This window comes from Oryzias latipes, chromosome 2 (genome assembly GCF_053564925.1).
Source record: "Oryzias latipes strain Hd-rR chromosome 2, Olatipes_Hd-rR_3.1".
Classification (NCBI taxonomy): Eukaryota; Metazoa; Chordata; class Actinopteri; order Beloniformes; family Adrianichthyidae; genus Oryzias; species Oryzias latipes.
In genome coordinates, this window is record NC_136238.1 from 48390408 (window position 1) to 48413684 (window position 23277).

At 43.0% G+C, this 23277-nt stretch overlaps 1 protein-coding gene and 1 long non-coding RNA gene across 6 annotated transcripts in view; both read right to left on the reverse strand.

Annotated features, from left to right (window-relative positions):
• Positions 1–595: 595 nt before the first annotated feature.
• Positions 596–7921, reverse strand: LOC144989481 (uncharacterized). Its single transcript, XR_013653715.1, has 2 exons — positions 5558–7921; positions 596–4609 (listed from the first exon to the last, which is right to left on the reverse strand). It is a non-coding gene; the product is annotated as an uncharacterized LOC144989481 (long non-coding RNA).
• A 2523-nt stretch (positions 7922–10444) lies between these two features.
• LOC144989362 (uncharacterized) overlaps positions 10445–23277 on the reverse strand; it is a 48783-nt gene continuing 35950 nt past the window's right edge. For 2 of the 5 annotated variants that reach the window (XR_013653514.1, XM_078941667.1), the window contains exons 2-3: positions 15858–16370; positions 10445–12783 (exon numbers count right to left, since the gene is read on the reverse strand). Coding sequence is in view for 3 of the 5 variants with exons in the window: in XM_078941667.1 (XP_078797793.1) it covers positions 12746–12783; positions 15858–16370 (551 nt within the window). In the remaining 2 variants the exon portion in view is untranslated. Of the gene's footprint in view, positions 12784–13467; positions 16371–23277 lie in introns of all 5 variants that reach the window. The other 3 variants (XM_078941680.1, XM_078941676.1, XR_013653515.1) reach the window with 3 other exon arrangements.

Here is a 23277-nt window from a genome sequence, read left to right on the forward strand (position 1 = left end):
GGCCTGCAGGCGCTACCCACCCCTTCCCTCGCTGCCCACCTCTACCCACCTTCCGCTCTCACCCCCCGCCTCTACGCCTCACCCACCCTCGCTTCCCGCCTCTACGCCCCACCCGCCCCTGCTGCCCTGGTGTAGGTACCACCGGTGCTCTCACCACCCACCATTAACCAGACCCCACTTGCTTAGGAGCCACTTCATACTCCTGACCCCCCTCCTCTTCGGGTAAGGCTGATCATAGATGCATGTGATGTGAGTGATGACCAGGATGTAGCCTCAGCCCAGTGCTTCTCAAATAGTGGATTTTTGAAGAAACACAGTAGAACAGTAGTGTTTGAAAAAGCAGAAAGTGGCTTTGAAGATGGTCAGGAGAACTTCTTTAAAGAGGAGGACTTCTCCAAACAACCACAACCTTAGAGGAAGTTTTCTGAGCATTCAGAGAATGCTTTTACAATGACTCATCATTTTCCACAAGAAGCTAAGGAGTTTTTCCAAATGCATGCTGGGTATTCTTAGTTCTAGCTTGGAAAGCACTTTGTGGGATTTCCCTGGAAAACCTGCTTTATCAATCATTTTGGTCTCTTTTTCTTCTTCTAACTTCCATCTTGGTGAGTGTGCAGGTCGCCATGGCAACCAGTGTCCAGGTCAAAGGGAGGACCACGGCCAGAATGTCCTGCAGTTTGTCTCTGAGCTCTGACAGCTGCTGTCACATCCTCAGAGTCTGTCAGAGGACGGACATGGATGATGGCTGAGGGGGGGGACTCACTGAGGGGGGGCAGGGAGGGGTAGTTGAGCAGAAAGTGGCTGTGATCCTCTGTGAGCCAGAGCTGCTTCATCTCAGCGTCCCTCCTCTTCATCTCAGCGTCCCTCCTCTTCATCACCGTCCCTCCTCTTCATCTCAGCGTCCCTACTCTTCATCACCGTCCCTCCTCTTCATCTCAGTGTCCCTCCTCTTCATCTCAGCGTCCCTCCTCTTCATCACCGTCCCTCCTCTTCATCTCAGCGTCCCTCCTCTTCATCACCGTCCCTCCTCTTCATCTCAGCGTCTCTCCTCTTCATCACCGTCCCTCCTCTTCATCTCAGCGTCCCTCTTCTTCATCTCACGTCCCTCCTCTTCATCAGCGTCCCTCCTCTTCATCAGCGTCCCTCCTCTTCATCTCAGTGTCCCTCCTCTTCATCTCACGTCCCTCCTCTTCATCAGCGTCCCTCCTCTTCATCAGCCTCCCTCCTCTTCATCTCAGCCATGTCCTGCTCCAGCTCGTCCTGATGACCTTTGACCCGCCTCTCTTCAGTTTCTGCTGGGATCTGATCTGCTGCTCCACATCACGGCTTCTTTTCTGGAGGAGACGGATCATCTGAGTGAAGATCTTCTCCCTGATGATCAGCAGAGTGATTGACGGCCTCCACCTCCTGTTGGAGCAGCTTCACCTCCTCCTCTCTGTCCTGGAGTCTCTGCTGGATTTGTTGCTGACTCTCCTCCAGCTCTCTCTGCTTCTCAGTCCTTTCTGCTGCAGCTGAGACTGTTGGATGTCCCTCACGTTCTTCCACAGAGCAGAGAGAACAGATGCTCTTCTGATCAGAACATCTTCATCACCTCATCATGACGGGAGCAGATGTTCTCCTGCAGGTTCTTGGAGGAGATTTTTGCTGAGCTGCAGAACAAACGTCTGACTGCTTTAACCGCCGTTGATGGTTTGTTGGGTTTCCCTCTATAGCTGCTATGGTCTTGGTATGGTTGCTAGGTAACGCTGTGTTTGATGATGATGACGTCAGAGAAGCCTCTAGAATGGACTTTTTTCTTGTGGAACCAGGAGCTGTAACCTTTAGGGCACTAGGACCCAGAAAGAGGTCCAGGCAGTGACGGTGTTCAGTGACGGACTGCGCAGCCGCACTTCCTCCAAACGCCACTATTCATCCAGGCGTGGAGCGCCAGAGTCCAAACGGGCTTAGGTAGATCAAACAAATGTGCTTCCATACTTTATCTGTGGATGACGGGTTGTTGAAATCCCACTACAATCATCCAAGTATAGATGTATAAATCCCTTGTGCTGTCTTGGATGACCCCACCCTTACTTTGACATGTTCTCCCTACCATGACAAAGGTGGATAAAGGTGGAAAAATTTAATGTAATCCATTGAACCAGTGAAGATCACAAAAAATTGAAAAAAAAAGGTTCAGAGCACTGTCTAGTAGTGGGTCTAGATGACCCAACTCCCAACGGTAAAGTGCCTAGGATAGCACAAGGGTTACAAATACACTTTCTAACTTAATTATTTGCTTCAGTTAAGATAAATCACTTTTAGTTAAGTCAGTTTAAAAATAAAACGTAGTTTTCAGACAGTTATTTTACTTTCATTCAAATTAATTCAATAAGTAGGTGTAACTTTGGTGCTGCTGTTAGATCGGCACCGCAAGGGATTGTGGGATACCATTCCCTTTGCCTGTCTGGACGGATTTGGGTTTAAGTGTGGGTTTTTGACCAAATGCGTTTAGTTATTTAGCTGTTTTACTGTGTTTTGCTGAGTTATTTTGTCCTACTATAATAAAGCATCTGCACCATGAGTGAGAGGATGAGTTTATATAGCACCCCTATATAAACTCAATGCATTTATGCACTCTGCATATTGTTTTGTTCTTTCTAAATCAGTATATCTGTCGGCTCAAACTTAAAGATTTGAGAGTTCAAGTATTATAACCAATTAAGATGGAAAAAATATGAATTGAATTGGAGTAATATGACATTTAGTTAGATAACTGGGCTTAGAGGCAGAAATGAAAAGATTTGATTAGAGACAGTAATCTGCAGGATTCTGTTCAAAACCGTTTTCAATCAAATGAGTTCCAGTGTCAACCTGGTTGCTTTAGCCCATAAAGTGACTTATTTTTCTTCATTTTCTTCTCAAAACCTTCTGGTTGTTCCACAAATATTTCAGTCTATTGGAGCATGTAAATAGACTGTCTGTACATCCATTTGGTGTAGGATTGAACCTTCCTGTGCTGCTTTTTGCATCACTCTTGTCATGTCTGCAGTGGGTGAAAAAGTCTCACTGAAATCTGTCCCTTCTTTCTGGTTATAGCCTTTAGCCACAAACCTTACTTTATATTTATCACCTCCATCAGCGTCAGTTTTAACAGCATAGACCCCCCCCCCCCAGGTAACTTAGTGAGGCTGAAAGTCTTGTTGTCTATCAGTGACTTCATTTCTTCCTCCATAGCAGCTCTGACTCAGCTGATGCTACTGGAACAGAAATCTACACACATTTGGAAATGTCATTACATTCAGTGTCATAGTCTGATTTTTATTGAACATTTGCAGAATACAATACAAAAATACAACATTTATAACAATACAAGTCTGAATACAAAATAAATTTGTTTTGACCTTCTGAAATTTTAACTATTAACAGAAATAGAAGTAAAAACCAAACTAAGCAAACACAGAAATAAAAAAATAAACAAAGAAATTAAAAAAATAGAAATTTGAGGGTTAACTTATGTCACTAAACCAAAAGATTTACAGATGTTTTTTTGTATGCTAAGAGTTTTCATCATGGTCCTGTGAGCGGAATCCTCTCTATATTTTGTTTTTCTTTTGACTTTAACATTCCTCATGACATGTTCAAGGCAAAAACATTTACTCCTAATAAATCAGCCGTGGCTTGAATTTCTACGTCTGTGGCCCAAACACTAACGAAACGCATTCTAGATTTGGTTATGTACTCAGCCACAGAGGAGAACTCACGCCCAATTACCCAGCTATACAGATCGGGGTTAGTTTCTAATTGTTTTACAACGGCTGACCAGATTTTTCTGTGGCTGTTTTGGGATCCGCTCACAGCCTGAGAGATGGCCCTAAAGTAACAATTTCCATCTCCAATGATTCTTTCGTTGGTGCAGGGGGGCCCTAACAAACCAATGGGAGGAGCAGGTGGGGCATTAAAATTTTGGAACTCAATATTTAACATTGAGCACAGAGCCTGGCAGACATCCAGATTTAAAGGGTTAAAATAGAAAATTTCCTGCTCAGGCTCACTAAAAATGACTTCCTGTTGCTCCCAAACAGCTCACTGCCCTGGTGGAACGATCCTCTGATGCTGGGGAACTTTAACGTACCAGCAGCAGGAACAGGACCAGGCTCCTGGACCTCAGAGGTTACCAGCTCATCATCCGAGGAGCCAGACGTCACACCAACCGGTAGCACCAGCTGGTTCTGATGGGACGTTCTGTTTCAGTTCTGCAGAAAAGGAACCGGGCTCCAACCTTTGAGCAGCAGCGGTGACCTCACACTAACATGGAAATAAAGATCAGATCACCCCCCCTCTGTCCCACATGTTCATAGTGATGGTCCTGGTAGGACAGTGAACATCTCATTTGTAGTTCCTCATTCACAACGTGAAGAAACTTGGCGTGCAAAGCATGTGTTACTTTTTTATCTATTTAACTTTTGAAAAATACCTTTTATAGGTCAAAGGTCTTAATAAACCTTTAATGTCCTCATTCTTGGTGTGACTTACATAACCTTATGGTCCTGCAGAAAGGGTCACTCAGACGGGAAAGAAGCTCACAATTTCCCTGGCAGACATTTCTATCACATGTCTGGGTGCTGACGTCCTGCAATAGAAAAACATACACATTCTTAGTGTGTATAGAAATGTCTGAGCTGCATTTGTTAAAGATGAGAATGACATGTCAATCATACACTGAGTCTACTAATCCATAATGATCAATGAGCCGTTCTTCTCTGTCATGTCAGCATCAGTATGTCAACCATTATTCTTCTGGTTTCATCTGTCAAAGACTTGCTTCCATTAGATTCAGGTTTTTGGCTGAGAATGGATTCCAGCAACTTAAAACCACAGATGGAACCCCCATCATCCCATGGACTAGATGATAACCTTTTGGTTTTAGGGATATACAAAAATCACTGCATTGATTAGAAAGAAAATACTAGAAACAGGTGATGTCTCCAGAATTTTCCTACTAAGAATCGTTGGAATTGAAACATTATTTGAATTTCTTTTGTCTTTTGTTTTTAATTAACCCCCACACATACAGTTAAAAGGGTTAAAGTGTTAACAGGCTAATCGATGCTCTGCTACGTCGTGTCCAAAAACTGAAGAGCTCCTTTCACTTTGAGCAAGCAGGAAATCAAACCTGCAGTCCTCACCTAGCTGATATTCAGGACAACTGTTGGAGAGAGAAAATGTTCTGCAGACAAACTCTGAGTGTACAGCAGAGGAAGAGGAGGAAGAGGAGGAAGAGGAGGAAGAGGAGGCGGGAATCTCTGAGGTGGGGGGGTTGGAATGGGCTCAGACAGCAGCTCGGTGTCGGTCGGTGTGCTCGGTCTACCACAGAGTCCAGAAAAGACTGATCTATGGTCCATTTAATGAAAGTCCCCTTTAGAACTTTGAACATTTGTTTAAGGTCGTTTTTAGCTACATAGAGACAGACTAACCCAACACGTTACACTACATGCTAAAGCTAGTAACAATTAGCATTTAGCTGCATATTGTAATAAAAACGATCAGTTTAGAAACATCTAGAAAAAACATTACTTACATGACATCAGTTTCCACAATTCTAAACAGAAAGTTGATGAAAACAATCGTAGCTCCAAGCTTTCAGCCTCAGCTCCGCTCCTCACCAACGTCTGACTCTCTCTGCCGTCACTGAAACGATGACTCCATCGTTCCTCTGAGGACACGCCCACTCATCTCTGATTGGATGGATCATTGTACAGACAGATAACACAGCAAATCAAAAAATACATACATGTTAGGTTGTGGGCAAAATAAAACTTTTACAACATAAAAGACCAAACAAACTTGATTCCCAATAAAACTTGTTTCTGTTTTTTATGTTTCTGTTATCAAAAGTTGCAGAAAGAAGAGACTCAGCGTTTTCCAGTAACTTCAACAGTTTGTCAGAGCTTCATCCTGCAGAAACATCAGAGAAAGAGAAGCAGCAGCCATGAAGGGACTGAGGACGGACGGACATCCAGCCAGAATCCAAGCAGCACCTTCATCCACTCCAGCTGGAGGATGGTGTCATCTAGCTGCAGCTGGACCTGGATGTCCTCACAGACCATGTGGCCTCATGGATCAGAAGGTTGAGGGTTCAAATCCCTTCATGGTTGGAGGCAGAACTTTGTTTCTTAATCTGCCGTTGGTGAAGCTTTGGAGACTGAGTGAGACACCTGCTGGCTGTTCATTGTAACTGCAGCTTCTAGAAACCTCTTTGTTTCTGTTTTCATCTTTTCCAACAGTTTGTTTTCTTCACATGAAGCCTAAAGAAATGTCCTCAGAATGATGGAAACAGTTTTTCTGCAGCTTGAAGCTGTTCTGGAAGATTTTCTTCTTTAGTGCAGAGAAATCTCTCATTTGATGAGACGGAGGAACTGCAGCAACGTTTCCTGGAAAACCTCCACATTTCACTGAAACCATGTTGGAACTTTGTCCATGAGGTCACATGGTCTGGAAGAAGCCCCAGTTCCAGCTGACAGAAGTCTGCTTCTGATCCATCAGATCTACCTAGCAACAGAAGCAAAGCTTCACGTGTTGCAGCAACAGTTTCCATGTTTGGGAGGATCTTCTGAAGAACAGCTCAGTTCCAGATCACATCATGATGTTTGATGTTTTCTTCATTCCAGGAAATCATCTGTGTCTCCTTTGATCTGTGCTGAGTCAGCACTTTGACTTCTTTTCAACTTTAGATCCATCATTTACAATCAAGGATTTATTGATAAATATGATTTATTGACAGAAAATAAAGAGTAAATGTATTGCTCATCCAGCAGTGATTGTAAGTCTTTTATTTTGAAATTCCTCAAGGATGATCATCATGGTGGGATTTCTAGATCTGCATGAATCATCCTGAATCCAAAAGACACTGGAGCATCAAAGAATCCAACCCATCTCTGCCAACATGAGGCTCTTACTTTGAAAAGTCTCAGACTTCCTGCAGGGAAACAGGCTTTCTGCTGCTGCACTGACAGATGTGCACGAGCTTGAAAGAGCTTCCTGACTGAGGAGCTGCAGACTTTCTCCTGCAGAGCAGCAGCTGACTTCAGCGTCGTCATGGGAACACAGTCTGCTGCTGCTTCTGGAAACGTCTTCAAGGCTGTGGTGGGACTTGTTGGTCTGGAGGACAGATTCTGGGAGCAAATGCTGCTTCAGCTTCAAGCTTCAGCTCTTTTCTTCTGGCAGAGCTTAGAAGAAATGGAAACCTCCGTTGTTCTGACTGTTTGCTCCAAATCCCAGATTCAGGAATTCCTCCAAGAAGTTCAGCTCAGAGATCATCAGCAGAGAAAAGCCTGAAGTTCTGATGACAACAGAACATGATCAATATTATTGATCCACATGGAATCCAGAAGAAACTCTGAGGTGAAGACATGAAGACACAAGCTTCAGAGACATGAGGAGAAGTCAGAGTGGATTCATTCTGGACTTTCTTCTCACATCTTCTCTTCACAACATCTTTGTCTTTGATCCTTCAAATCTTCTGAAATCTGATCATCCATGGATTGTTTTTGTGGGATCAGATCCAGAGTTGCTGAAAGTTCTGCTGCCCTCTGCTGGTCAAAGTGTCCAAACATTCTCTGGGATTCCTTGGAGTCCAGATTCTCCTGGATGTGAACAGTCTCTGCTTCTGGAACAGAAGAGTCCTTCTCAGAGCAGCATTGAGGATCTGTTCTGTCCGGCTGAGAGCGCTCCCTGCTGGTAGGAGACAGAAGCACATCAGCTGCTTTTCTTTGGCCGTTCAGAAACAGTCTGGAGACTCTAAAAAACCTCCACTTCCTGCAGAGCATCATGTTTGATCCTCTTCCTTCAGAAACGGCTCCATTGTTCCATGGCTCAGCAGTTTGACTAAAGCAGCTGAGAGTCTGGATGCAAACAGACCTCAGCAGCTCATCCAGAACGCCATGACAGAAGCACGTGCAGCAGCACGTGCACGCTCCCAGAGAACAGCAGCTGATCCAAGTCCTGAGACCTTTCTGTTCTGCTTGGAGCACACTTCAACATGAACTTCATTTCCCATCATTCCATCTGTCAGGAGAGAACAGCTGCAATCAGCTTCCTTCAGGAATGACTGCAGGTAGAAGGATCTTTCATTCTTCAGCACCACCAGGACCCACATCCAGCCCATCAACAGAAATAAATACAATTACAACGTACTATTCTATATTAACAAATAACAGTAACAACTAACTGCTACCTATCTAACTAATGAACTAACTATATAGGTGTTGTAGATTGACTGTGTGTGAGCGTGCTGCGTCGTGTGTAGAACTAGGAGGAGACGCGCACACACGTGTGTTGGGGATGCCTGTTGATCCTTCTGCAGCGGACAGCTGTCTAGCTGCATGCGAGGCAACATGTAGTGATTTTCATCGCACTTTAACAGCGCGCGTTCATGTTTGGTGTTACAGAGTGACTGAGAACAGTAATACCCCCCCCAACACAAAATCCTACGGCGGCCGGCCGTGTCGCGCACTTAAGAACGCACGCAGCTTGTAATGGAAATGAATGCAATGAAAAATAATAATTAGAATGCAGTTAAGTTGTCGTATTTCCTCACGAGACGGAAACCTCTGTTGTAGAATAAGGATGTGCTTCTGAAAGCGCCGCCTGTGTGTGAGAGTAAGAGGAGCCACGTGCAGCGCAGAGGCAGACAGTGAGAGCGCGCGGCGCCTATGAGAGACAATGACAGGCACGGTGGGAGAGAAGGAGAGAATATTCTGATAGAAAGAAGTTAAGTCTGAACACAGGACTAGCAGAAAAAGGAAATTATCAGCAAAGATGAATGCGTTTAATGTGTTTATTATAGTTCCAATCACGGACCATATGCTGAACTAAAAAAAGAAAGAAAAAAGTGCAGTGATGCGGTGATGACCTCATCACCGCGGTGATGAGGTTATCGTCACAGCCCTAGTCATGGCACTTTTGAGCAGTTTCAGACAGGTTTTCAGAGCTCTCTCCACTGAAACAGCCCTTCTCAGAGTCACTAATGACATCCTGATGCAGAGTGATGCAGGAAAATCCTCTGTGCTACTGCTACTGGACTTGACCACAGCCTTTGACACTGTTGACCGTTATGTCCTCCTGGACAGACTTTTAAACAGCGGGATGTTTTTAAAATACAGATTTTACGCTGGTGTCTGGATTCAGTCCAGAGTTGAATGAATAATACTTTTCTTCAACTCAATGAAGCCCAAAACTGAGGTCCTAGTCTGTGCTCCTGACAGTTCCCCCCAGATAGTCCAGTGGTTCGGTCCACTTGCTTCCTCTATCAAACCGTCTGTTAGGAACCTCAGGGTCATCCCAGACCCGGTTTTATACCTCGAATCCCATGTCGGGTCACTTGTACGTTCTAGTCTTTATCATCTTAAAAACATTGAAAAAATGAGTCCAATTGTGTTGCGTTCTGAGATGAAAATGCTCATCCACTCTTTTATTTCATCTCGACTTGATAACTGCAACTCCATCTTCACATGTTTGAGCAATAAATCTTGAGAACGGCTCCAGGTTTGCCAGAACGCTGCTGCAAGGCTTTTGACTAAATTATCTAAGTTTTCACACGTCAGCTGCACTGATTCCCTGGACGGAAAGCAGACGGGAAGCTCCCCCGTCCCCCAACATGCGAAGGGGGACGGGGGAGCTTCCAGTTCAGCAGGATCAGCCTGCGTGCTAATAAGGTAGTAAATGCAATGGCCCGCTTCAGCGCACTCGGCGTGTCTGAAGTTGGGGGAAGACCAAATATTGCCGACATGGGATTTGGGGTGACGGTATGTCTGTAGGCTCTCGACAATGCATCAAATACATCTGTCCAAAGTGCCGCGAGCACTGGGCATGACCAAAACACATGGGCATGATTGGCAGGAGAGAGATGGCATCTGCTGCAGGCATCACTGTTATGCACCCTAGGTCTAGGGGTGTGGGGGCATAACATAAAGATGAATCAAATAAGAAAAATGACCCAAAAATGCAAAAGGTAAGCCCTAAAACAAAACCCACCTAATTTAATAAAGCTGCCAAAACCAATTTCCGTACAAATAAGGGTTTATTGTCCTACATGTAAAGGTGACAAAAGGAAAGAAAAAGGAGCATCAAACTTCAGGGTGAACACAGGCCAAAATAATAAACAAAACAGAACTAACTCAAATGTCAAATGCTCTATCTGACCTTCCAGAAACCAAAGTAAAAATAAATGACAGAGTCTGACCTGTCTCCCTGAACCTCAACCAAAACAGGAGAAAAACAGTCAAACAAAATGGCAGTTCACCCCTACTGCTCTACAAATAACAACAAAAGAAAATCCTGATACAAATTACCAATAAGCTAAGCTCCACCAAAAGAGTCTACACAGCCAAAAGGCCTCACACAGATTTATCAATGGGGGAGGGGGGGGGGGGGGGGGAAGTACAGACAGACAAAACCTCCAGCTAAATATCCCCCCCCCCCCCCCCCAATTGGGGCAGTGGAGATGCCAGGGTTTTAAAGTCTCATCCTCCAATCATGTGCCGCCATCAATCATCCTCCCTCCAATCCTGAGCAGCAGCACCAGTCACTTGTCCTCCAATCATGGGCAGCTACAAGGCCTTAGTGCAGCCATCCAGGTCACCTGAAAAAAAAGAACAGAACCTACACACATACAAAAGTACTTTCACCCCCCTACACAAACTCTCCATATACAAAGCATTAAATACAAATAAAAAACATACACAAATATGACAAGGGTCGTAACAATCACTAATAGAAGGATGCATTTTGGCCAGTCTGGCGTTGGTATAATGGACCCTGTAAACAATCTTGCACTGAATCAATCTATGGCGAGCGCAAATAGAGGACAAATGGACAAGAGACAATGCTGACCTCCATTGTTGTTCTGTCATGTTAAGGTTAAGACTGTCTTCCCATGCAGCTTTGACAGTATTGGATGGCTTTAAAGATGCTGTCCAAATTGACTTGTAAAGACTTGAAATGCAGCCATTAACAAAAGGGTCTTTGGAGAGAAGAACATCTAGTAGAGTTTCTGGGGGGCGATTTGGAAAATGAGGAAACAGTTTTTTAACATAGTCCCTGATCTGGAAGAAACGGAAGAGATGCTGTTTTGGGAGGTCATATTTCTTTGACAATTGTTCAAATGAGGAGAAAACATTGTTTGCGTACAAGTCAGAAATTGACTTAATCCCATTCCTGTGCCATAGTTTGAATGACAGATCGGTTTTGGACGGTTCAAATCTACAGTTTTTGTAGACTGATGTGAGGACTGTAGGATTTATAAGGCCGAACTGTTTCCTGAATTGACTCCAGATTTTCAAAGAAGTGGACACCACTGGGCAGATATGGACACTGGGAAGGGGAAGCTGCGAACACAGTATTGATACTATTTCCCTTCCAGCTGAATCCAGCTTGAAGTGGTATCATTGTTGTCAGTCATCCAGAAAAGAAGTTTCTGGATATTTGCTGCCCAATAGTAAAATCTGAAGACTGGCAGGGCAAGCCCTCCCTCATCCTTCGGGCTTGTAAAATAGTCGAGTAGAACTTCGCAAATGCCTCGTTTACACTAACTGGGTCTGTTATCATCGCACCCGTTGGAGATAATACTGCTGGAATAAGCCTAGAAGATGCCTCAGCCCTTGCCTGGTATGAAAGAAGCTTCCCTGCCTTGTCACCTGATTCATAGAAACGTTGTCTGGATTTGAGTAGCAGCGTTCTGACCTCCGTGGTCGAGATAAGATCAAGCTCTGTCTGTAGTGCGAGTCGTTTCTTATACAGGTCTGGATCAAAACTAGCAGCTAATAAGTGGTCTGTGTTCTTGATGTCGTTCAAAAGTAGATTTATATGAGCAGACTCCATTTTCCTCTTATTAGAAATAAAAGAAATTAGTTGACATCTAATGTGTGCTTTAGAGGCCTCCCAGAGACTACTTCTATTTGTTTCTGGCAGGTCATTTAGTTCAAAAAATAGAGTTAGTTGTGCTTGTATAAACTCTTTATAGGCTTCTTCAGCTAGGAGGACAGCATTGAACCTCCACTGGTTCAACGGGCGAGGTTGGGAGAGTATGGCCAGATCAAGAGAAACCGGAGAATGGTCTGATATAGCTATACCGTGATAGTCGACAGAAACCAGATTAGACAAAAGTCGTACGTCTAAAAGAAAAAAGTCAATTCGAGAAAAGGTACGATGAACATGAGAGAAGAATGAAAAAGATTTTCCCCCTGGGAATTTATGCCTCCATGGGTCAGTAATACCAAACTGTCGAGAGAGAGTCGATAGCATTTTGGCTGCTCTAGTAGGGGGGGCAGAAGTGTTAGAAGATCGATCAAGCTGCGGATCCTGCACAAAATTAAAGTCACCACCCATAATTATATAGTGATTTTGGAGATCTGGAAAAGATGAAAAAAGCTCTGTGATAAAAGCACTGTCGTCCCACTTTTCTGCGATAAAAGGAAGATCCTTACGAAAAATCATAGCTGCACCACGGGCCCTGCAATTAAATGTGGAGTAAAAGACTTCCCCCACCCAATGCTTTTTAAGTCGCACAACTTCCTTATTAAGCATGTGAGTTTCCTGGAGAAAATAAATATCTCCCTTGAGACGATTTAAATGGGTCATTACGCGCCCCAGTTTTGTGGCATTCCCCAGCCCCTTCACATTCCAAGAAATAAGTCTGAATCTGTTATTTATGTTTACAGAAGACATACCTCAAACATGATCTGTAATTAAAGTGATGGGCGCAGACATGTTAGGTCGGAAGGGCAAGGCTGGTCTCTGTAAGGAAATCTGAGTAGAACGAGAGAGAGAGGAGAGAAAAAAAAAGAAAAATAACCCAATAATAATAAAATAACATAATAATCTTGGCCTGAACATCCCCATACATACATAAAAACAAGAAACAAGTGTCCATTGCACAAAGGTGTCAACACCTAACAACGGGACTTCCCCCTTTAGTCCAAAATCCCCAAATCCCCGAGTTTAAAGGCACATTATAATTGTCCCAATAACGGAAGTCAAAATTACCCTTAGAAAAGTGTAACTAGACTAATTGTAGCAACTTAAGAGAAGAATAAATAAACAGTTAAAATGAAAAAAAAATGTATAATAAAAAAATAAAATAAAAACCTAGCTTAGGAAAATATCGCAGTGTGAACAGTAATAGCAACCTTTGGTTATACCACCACTTGGTTGAGAAGGTAAAAAAAATATATATATATATAGGATCAAGTTTTCTCGGCAGAAATATTGCACAAACCATTTTCTTTAAAAGTGCAAATAAGCCGTTAAAAAGGTGTGTACATGGCAAAAAGGAACTAGTACCAGGTCACATATTGTTACTAGTTAGATTTAGGAAGGGACTGATCGGCATCATCTCGGCAGCGACGAGAGGCAAAATCGGCAGCATCTTTCACCGAGGGAAGATGTTTCCTGGAGCAGACCTCCATCACGACAAACAGCTTAGCTGGGTACCTCAGAGCAGGCTTGTGGCCCAGCTGGTAAAGCTTCCTCATGACATCTCGATACTGGGTGCGCTGCTCCAAAACCTCCGGACAGTAATCCTCCACGATATGGATAGGAGAGCCCTTGTAGGAGAGATTTCCCCGAAGTCTGCGAGCCGTCCGCACCACCAGCTCACGAGTCTGAAATCGGTGGAAGCATATCACGACGTGCCGTGGCTTACCGGCGGGCCCTGGCTTAGCAGCTAGTGAGCTGTGTGCACGGTCTAATTCCGGAGGAGATGCTAGAATGTCAGCGCCAAGCACTTCAAAAAGCAGCTGTGAAAAAAAAGCTGTTGGTGTAGACCCTTCAATATTTTCGGGAAGTCCAAAGATTCGGATGTTGTTGCAGTGGCTCCAGCCTTCGAGATCAATTAGCTTAGCCTTTAGCTTAGCGTTGTCTGCCGCAATGGCTGAGAGCGCGGTCTTCATTTCCGTCACCTCGACGCTGGTAGAGTCGGCATACTGTTCCAAGTGGGTAATGCGCTCTGTATGGTCATCAACTGTGGCTTGAACAGTGCTCAGTCTGGCCTCGTACCTTGCGTAGGTGTCAGCTCGGACTTCGTTTCCGCTAGCTTAGCAGTCAACACAGCAGTGAATGCGCTAACACCAGCCGCTTCTTCCCTCTCCTGCTCGTCTTTTCTGCTTTTTTTGGACATGGTTGCTTAGGTAAGCCGTTGAATTAGTCCTTGTAGGGCAAATTTTGATCTAGTTAATTAGGTGGCTTAGTAGAAGTTAATAAAAGCGGGGAGCTCGGACACACGCGTCTACTCCATTCGTCAACACCGGAAGTCCCCTAAAATAATTCATTTTGTGAAATGTTTTACAACATAGATTGAAATGTATTGATCCTTTACTTTTTTGATTTTGATAATTGTGGCTTAGAGAAGATGAAAACCTAAAAAAAAGCTGTCCAAGAAAATCAGGATAAGACGAGACAAGACTTTATTGATCCCTGGAGGGAAATTCAGTTGTTACAGCAGTCAAACAAGAAATATAGCAGTTTGAAAAAAAAAGAGTCAGTAAAAATTAAAATGGTAATAAAAGTGGAAATAAAAGTACACGTCATAACTCAATAGTAAATCCAGCAGCAGTTTCAACAGTTCTGAACTGTCTCATTCTATAGTCTAACTGCTGTTGGGACAAAGGACCTCCTGTAGCAAATCATATATCAAAACAACTAAAGTTTTTTTATTTTATATTTTAGAAAAATTCATTTCTAAGCATTTAATACTCACTTGTGCCTCCCTCTGATGAAGTTATTTCATCAATATGGTGTGGAGGCCATCAGCCTGTGGCTCTATGTACATGAAATGACAACTCAGGTTGCTATGGAGTTTATTGGAATATTGGGGTTTTCCCCCAGGAGTTTTAAGCATTAAAAGCTTTTTTTTTTAATATTTAATTTTTCTGAGATACAGAACCTTTCCCCCTATAAAATAAAGCCTTCTGCTGTGGTACAGAGGTTGAGAGGTCGACCTCTTATAAGAAAAGTTTCGAATTTAGAGTATACACTAAGTTTCTACATTATCAAGAAAAAGTCCTACAAGTTGTGTCTTTTGAGATTAGATACTAGACTAAAACTTTTTTTACATTCTTTACAAGAAAAAGGCTTTTCTCCTGTGTGAGTTCTCATGTGTCTTTTGAGATTACATACATGACTAAAACTTTTTTTACATTCTTTACAAGAAAAAGACTTTTCTCCTGTGTGAGTTCTCATGTGTGATTTGAGAGAAGATATTTGATTAAAACTTTTATTACATTCTTTACAAGAAAAAGGCTTTTCTCCTGTGTGAATTCTCATGTGTGTTTTGAGATTAGACACATCACTAAAACTTTTTTCACATTCTTTACATGAAAAAGGCTTTTCTCCTGTGTGAGTTCTCATGTGTGCTTTGAGATGATATATTTGAATAAAACTTTTTTTACATTCTTTACAAGAAAAAGGCTTTTCTCCTGTGTGAGTTCTCATGTGTTGTTTGAGATGAGATAATACATTAAAACTTTTTTTACATTCTTTACAAGAAAAAGGCTTTTCTCCTGTGTGAATTCTCATGTGTGTTTTGAGACTAGATCTGCGACTAAAACTTTTATCACATTCTTTACAAGAAAATCTCTTATCTTCTGCATGGATTCTTGCATGAATTCCGAACAGAGAAATGTTACAAAAGCTTTTACCACATTCTTTACAGATATAACATCTTTCATCAGACCCAGTTTCCATGTAGTCAGACAGGTTAGTAATTATTCTTGAGTTTTTACCAGACCTGATAGAGGAAAGTCTCTCTTCTTTTTGAGATTGTTTGTATTTCTTACCAAGATTTGTCTTCTTGTGATTTTTTCTAACATCAGAGTCACACTGACCTGCTGACATGTGAGAGCTGTCCACACTTTGGACATGACTTCTGTCTCTTCTCTTCCTCTGATCTCTGTTCTGTGGGTCTGTCTCTTCATCTGTAGTTGATGTTGATTCTGTCTCTTCATCTGTAGTTGATGTTGATTCTGTCTCTTCATCTGTAGTTGATGTTGATTCTGTCTCTTCATCTGTAGTTGATGTTGATTCTTCATGTTGGTTTCCTTCTTCACCCTGACTATCAGTTACATTAAAGCTCTGCTGATTGTTTAGATCTGCTTCACTGTTCTCATCTTCTTCATAAGTAGGAATCTCCATCAAGGTATCAGTCTCCTGCTTCAGATCAAGCTGATCTTCAACCTGACTGATGCAGAGTTCCTCTGGTTCCTCTTCAATCTGTGGAGGTTCTGGTTCCTCCTGTTCCTCTTTAATCTGTGGAGGTTCTGGTTCCTCCTGTTCCACTCTGAAGTTCCTCTGCTGGTTGCATTGATCTTCCTCTTCAGTCATCCAATGCTGAGGGAGGCCTGCAGGGACACAAACACAGCAAGGAGCCTTTTATACGTTTCCAGGACTTTTGGATAGAGCTGTCACGCGGTGATAGACCAGCAGTGTTGCGGTTAACCGCAGCCCCCTCTCCCCCATAAAAAAAACACAATATCCCCTGGTCCCAAATGAATACAATTACAACGCAGTATTCTTTATTAACAAATAACAGTAACTGCTATGTACCTAACTAATTAACTAACTATATAGGTCACATGTGTCAAACTCAAGGCCCGCGGGCGAAATGTGGCCTGCCATGTCATTTTATGTGGCCCGCTAGTAGGGCTGTGACGATGACCTCATCACCGCATCACCGCACTTTTTTTTCTTTTTTTAGTTCAGCATATGGTCCGTGATTGGAATTATAATAAACACATTAAACACATTCATCTTTGCTGATAATTTACTTTTTCTGCTAGTCCAGTGTTCAGACTTTCCTTCTTTCTTTCAGACTGTTCTATCCTTTTCTCCCACCACGCCTGTCTCTCTCTCTAGTCGCACGCCTTCTCACTGTCTGCCCCCTGCGCTGCACGTGGCACGTGGCTCCCTTGCACACACAGGAGCGCTATCAGAAGCACACAAATTCATTCTACAACAGAAGTTCCCGTCTCACGAGGAAATACAACAAATTTACTGCGTTCTAATTATTCATTTCCATTGTATTCATTTTCTTTACAAGCAGCGCGCCGTCTTAAGTGCGCTACACGGCTGCCAGCCAGAGGATTTTGTGTGGGTTTTCTTTGGGGGGGGGCTGCGCTTAACCGCGACACCGCTCCCCCTGGTGGTTCATCACCGCGGTGATCAAAAATCCGACACCGTCACGGCTCTACCCGAGAGAGAGAGCATAAAAGATTTTAATTTCTTAAAATAAAAAATTAAAAATAGGTGTGTATTTATTCATATCTAGGGAGAATTGGACTTGAAATATCGGATTGAGCAACTAAATATTAGGACTTAAACACTGTCCATATAACCTAACCTGACAGAATCAAATGTAAAAGGATTTATGCTAGAATAACAAGCAAACATGTTTCTATGCAACTGTAAGTGTCACTTCAAAAAGTTATAATAAATAAATAAATGAGTTATTTAACACTGCGGAGTAGTTACATTTATTTTTCATTACATTTAGTTACGTGTATATGTTATATCTGGCCCTTTGAGGACAGCCCCTATGCTGATGTGGCCCTCTGTGAAAATGAGTTTGACACCTCTGATATAGGTGTTGTAGAATGAGTATGTGTGTGTGTCAGCGGCTCGAGGAAGGAGCGCACACAAGTGTGTTGGGGGTGCGTGTGAATTCTTCTGCAGTGGACCTCTCTCTAGCTGCACTTCACCTGTGCTCTCTGGTAGGGCTGTGACCACCGCACTTTTTTTTAAAGTTTTTTTTTTTTTTAGAGTTTTGCATATGCTGCATGATTGGAGCTATAATAAACACATTAAACACATTCATCTTTGCTGATAATTTCCTTTCTCTGCTAGTCCAGTGTTCAGACTTCAAGGGTTTCTATAGGAAACCTTTTATCACTCTTCAACCTTCTCTCCTCGTCGCACCCGCCCGCGCGCTGCTGTCGCTGTCTCTTAGAGAAGAATGTGGGCACTCTACTTAAACACGCACACTTGCGCTGTTAAGAACCACACACACATCCTTCTACAAAAGAAGTTTCTGTCTTGCGGGGAAGTTGTCAGGTGGGGAAGGCTGGTGAGCAGGAAGGACCCAGAATGCAGAGGCTGGAGGTAGGGTTGGGCGATGTCCCTTAAATTGGCAGTTGACGATGTTTGCAGTCAACCATCGGGATGGACGATGATATCGTCGGGGGGGTATTTTAAATTTTTCGTTCCTATATAATTGCTATTCGTCATTTTACTTTATTACTTTATTTATTTTATTTCCCAAATAATGACACATCTGCGATGATCCAGTCTAAACTGAGGGAAGTGACTTAAAAAAAATAAAATTAACAAAATAGAAAAAGAAGTGATCCGGTCCTGCATTTGATTAGACCGGTGGAGTGAGCGAACGTGTCTCTAGCAGAGCAGACGGACTTAGAGTTTTGTGTTTTAGGGGAAGTAAGGATGCTTTGTAACGTGTGGGAGACTTAGGACTATGATCCGTCCCGCAGCTCTATGTGAACGAGCAACCGGAATTTAGGAGAAGCAGGTCTCCCGGTAAAAGTGTGTCGGGCAGAGCTCGGAGCGCTAGTTTAGCTAACGCAGTGTGTAAGCTTCGAAGCAGAAAGGCCGCTCAGTCCTTAGAAACTGTTCAAACATTCGTGTTTCCAGTCGTGTCCCGACAAAATAAAGGCTGATGTTATTCCCACATATTTACGTACAGCCAAGATGCAGATTGCAGGGTTTCACGCATGGATTTTATGTTCATGCTAATGTTGTTAGCCCGTGTTAGCATACTACTAATCCTGGCTTCCAGCTCCGTTTTTCAACAGACAAAGCTCTGATCACACGGATTAAAATTAAAATGATGCGCGAACAGGCGCTTCATAATAACCGTAACATTAATAAAAGCATGTTTAGGAGATCATCTCGTATATTACCGAGCTGACGTATCTATGTATGTAGCCGCTCGGCGGAAATAAGTTTCACTTCCGGTTTTTAAAAACACTACAGCGCATGTGCGAATGATTTATTCCGACCGAAACTGTGACCCATGTGAATGTTTTTAAAATCTGAAAAAGTTTTTCTGGGCTCATCTACACGGTTGGATTCTAATCCGACCATTGATCCCATCAAGATATTTTGCACATGTAACCGCGGCTTATGGGGTTGACTCGCAGCGTGACGGGGGCGTGGCATCACGATGGTGTCTCTCCATCACGATGGTATCGTCCATCGGCACAACCCTAGCGGGAGACAAACAGTTCCAGGGCAAGGGGTTTAATTAACATAAGGCTCTGCAGAGCAGGGTAAAACAAAACAAGACTCACTGTGGGCAAAACTTGAAGAAGTGGCAGGAGACAGACATGGACAGCAGGGACAAGACTTATATACAGACAGGGCAGACAAGACACAGGTGAACATGTTTAGGACAGATTGGGACAAATGAAGTAAAACTCAAAAACATGACAAAACAGGAAACCTTTCAAAGTAAAACAGGAAACAGAACTCAAACATGACAGAACAAGATATAAAGGAAAAACCAATACAAAAGAAACCAAACCATGACAGTACCCCCCCCCCCCCCCCCCCCCCCCTCAAGGAACCGCACTGAGGTTCCAAAAGTCAATCAAAGAGGAGGGGCAGGGCTCGACATAGCCATTTGTCCGCTGGCCCGGTCCTGTTTTTCGAGCAGTGCGGACCACAAGACTTTATTTTTCACTTGTCCGCTCGGGCCACTAAAATATCTAACGGTTAATATATTTTTCACCTTTTTCAATAAAGTATATTTTGCGAAAACGTGTAGATTTACCTCGTCTTCATAATTTACTTTCTCTGCTAGTCCTGTGTTCAGACTTCAAGGGTTTCTATGGGAAACCTTTTATCACTCTTCTCCTTGTCTCCCACCTGCGTGGGCGGCTGTCACTGCCGAGCACCACGCGGCACGCGCTCACTCTACTTTTTTTTCTTCAAACTTTATTGAATGTAACAATTCAATACAAAACAATGTTAAACAGCAACAACGAAGGAACAAGCCAGTGGGTTTACATTTTACGCAGATATATTGAAACTGACACAAAGATCAGCACGCCCCCTGGTGGGTTTTCACCGCGATGATCTAAAATCCGACACCGTCACTGGAGAGAGACTGAAGCATGTCAGAGATGTGGAAGACATGGCAGGAATAGATAGGAATATATTAGATGGAGTAATGGGTGGAATTAGTAGTATGGACAGCAAGATATTTAATGAATGCATTGAAGATGAAACTGTATGCACTAAGCTTTAAGCTGAATGTCAAAGAATCAAAGGCAACTCCAAATACCTGAATCTCAGACTCTAATGCAGTATAATGTCAAAGTACTTCATTTTGTTTTTCTTTACAACACTGTAAGCAGTAATTATTTCTAGTTAGCTGAATGATCTCAGTAATTTTATTTTATTTAATTTTTCAATTATTTAATTTAATTAAGTAACTAAAGTAACTAAAAAGTAAATCTAACTTTGCAACAGTAACAAAAAGCAGAACGTCAAGGCAGTCAGAGCAAAAAAGTAAATAAAACTTCTTAACTATTGATTAGGAACAAATGTGAAATAGCAGTGATTAGAAGCAGCATGAAAACTTCTTAACTAGTGTTAACTACTACACTGCAGTGCTCTCTTCAAAACATCTGAAACAGACTAGAGCCGATTTAAGTTTGATATGCTCTATTTTCAGTAATTGAAAAAGTGTATAAATAAGTGCTAGATGTCACCAGAATGCACCAAATTGCACCATGTTAAAATTTTTCGGGGGGTGGGGGGGGGGGGGGGTGGCATGCCCCCGGACCTCCCTAAAGTTACAAGCACCTGCAGAGCGGCGGGTCACGCTGTGTCAGGCCAGTAACTTTCAGGCAGGGCCAGTAACTTTCAAAAACTACTGGCCCTGTGGGCCAGTGCAAATTTCTGGGCTATGTCAACCCCTGAGGGGGCCCGTAGGACAAACTGTGACAGGCAACAGCAGAGTCCTATGAGGCCGTGCCTGGCACACCAGCGAGGCTGAGAAGATGAGTCCGGAGGATGACCAGGGCTCCAGACTAACTTTTTTCACTAGGAGCACAGTGGCCCCCAACTGAAAATTTTAGGGGCACAACCAGAAAATTTAGGGGCGCATACCGTAAATCAACATTCTAACCAAATCTACTAATTTCCACTGTATTACTAATAAATACTTTAATAATAGATGCAGAAATTACAATGTGCTGTTTCTAATTCAGTGTCACATTTTATTCTGCACTTTTGAAGATGAAACAAGAAGGTAAACTGACAGCACCATCACTGTCATGACAGTAAAAATAAGTAAAGAAAACGGATGGAAATGTATGTTGGTGACACAATAAGCGTGTTTGAAATCACCCAGGTGGACTCAACGCTGCACAGATCACCTGGTGTGAGAAATATATTTCTGGAAATTTATTACTGCACTGACTGAAAGCTGCCCTACTGACTACAAAACAATGCATTATGGGACATGTGTCCTGGTGGTTTTTGTAGTACAGTGATCCATCAAAATAATATAAAATACCAATTGATTAAAAAAAGGTTACATCCATTACAAAACATTCAAATAAGCATAAAATATATAATAACACAAATTATACTGAGGGGGAGAGGAATATTAAAACTAAATTGAATGTTAAGGACAACTCCAACTTCCTGTTGTCCTTCATTCGCCTTCACCTCACCCCTCCCCCTCCCCCCGCCTGGTCTCCCCAACGATCCAGGCCAGGTGCCGGTTCATCTCAAACACGTCTATCGTTGCATTTTCCCCAACGTGTTTTCAGTGTCTAAAACTAAATCTTGTCACTCGCACATATTTAAAGTTCAAGCCCCGTTAGCTGTCACGTATGTACGTGAGGGACATTTATTCTCCTCAGCTGACCCGACTCCCGCAGGAGCGGTGAGCTGCCCTAACAGCCGTGCATAAACCGTTTGTGGTCGGGGGTGACACGCCGCTGCGCGCTTAACCAAAACCCTAAACTTTCCTCCGGTTCTGTGCAACCTAATAATAATAGTAATAATCCATTTTATTTAAAGCGCCTTTCAAAAAACCCAAGGACACTTTACAAAACAAAGGTTAAAAATAGACATTAAAAGCACAATAAAAATAATAAATAAAATTAAAAGTGAATCAGGATAGGAAGGCAGAAATGAACAGATGGGTTTTGAGTTTAGATCTGAAAGTAGGCGGAGAGTTTATGTTACGGAGGTCAGGAGGGAGGGAATTCCAGAGTTTGGGAGCAGAGCAGCTGAAGGCTCTGCTTCCCATAGTGACGAGTCGGGCCGGAGGGACAGAGAGCTGAACAGAGGAGGAGGACCGAAGAGAACGAGAGGGGGTTTTGATATGAAGGAGGTCGGAGAGATAAGGAGGAGCCAGTTTATGGAGGGCCTTAAAGGTGAACAGGAGGAGTTTGAATTGGATCCTGGAGGTTATGGGGAGCCAGTGCAGCTGGTGGAGAACTGGAGTGGTGTGACTGAAGGAGGGGGTTCTGGAGATGATGCAGGCAGCTGAGTTCTGGACCAGTTGAAGCTTATTGAGGGTTTTTAGGGGGAGACCAAAGAGGAGAGAATTACAGTAGTCTAAACGGGAAGTGACCAGACTGTGGACCAGGATAGAAGCAGAGGGGACAGTGAGGGAGGGGCGTAGACCAGGGGTGGCGAACACGCGGCTCGCGAGCCGCATGCGGTTCTTGGCCGATGAGCGTGCGGCTCTTTGCGTCTCATCATATTTTCTATATATTTTGCCTCATTTCATATTTTTTTTCCCTCTTAAACCACACTCAAACCGCCAGAGGGTATTACAAATAAATAATAATTAATAATAAAAGTAATTTGGCAGTGTGTGTGTTTGATGCTGCTCCCGACACATACGTGACCGCCAATCATTTGCGCAGGTTACTCCCACTGCCGGAACACATAGATACAGATTTGATGTGCGTGCAGACCGTTACTCTCATGGTCAAAGTGGTGAAAGGGAAGATTCTTACTTTTTTACTGAACAGAATGGAGAGTCACGATGTTTATGATTATGAGCTTCTGGAAGCAGTAAAATAGTTCATGGCAGAAAAGAACAAAATGTATTCCGGAAAATATTAAAAACTCTTCCTGATCATCTGACACAAATTGTCTCCTTTATTAACAAGTTGAAGCTTTTCAAAGCGCACATTCAGAACGGCAATCATCCCACTTTCCTTCTTTGTGGAGCTCACAGCAGAAAGCTGCAATCCAAATGAATAA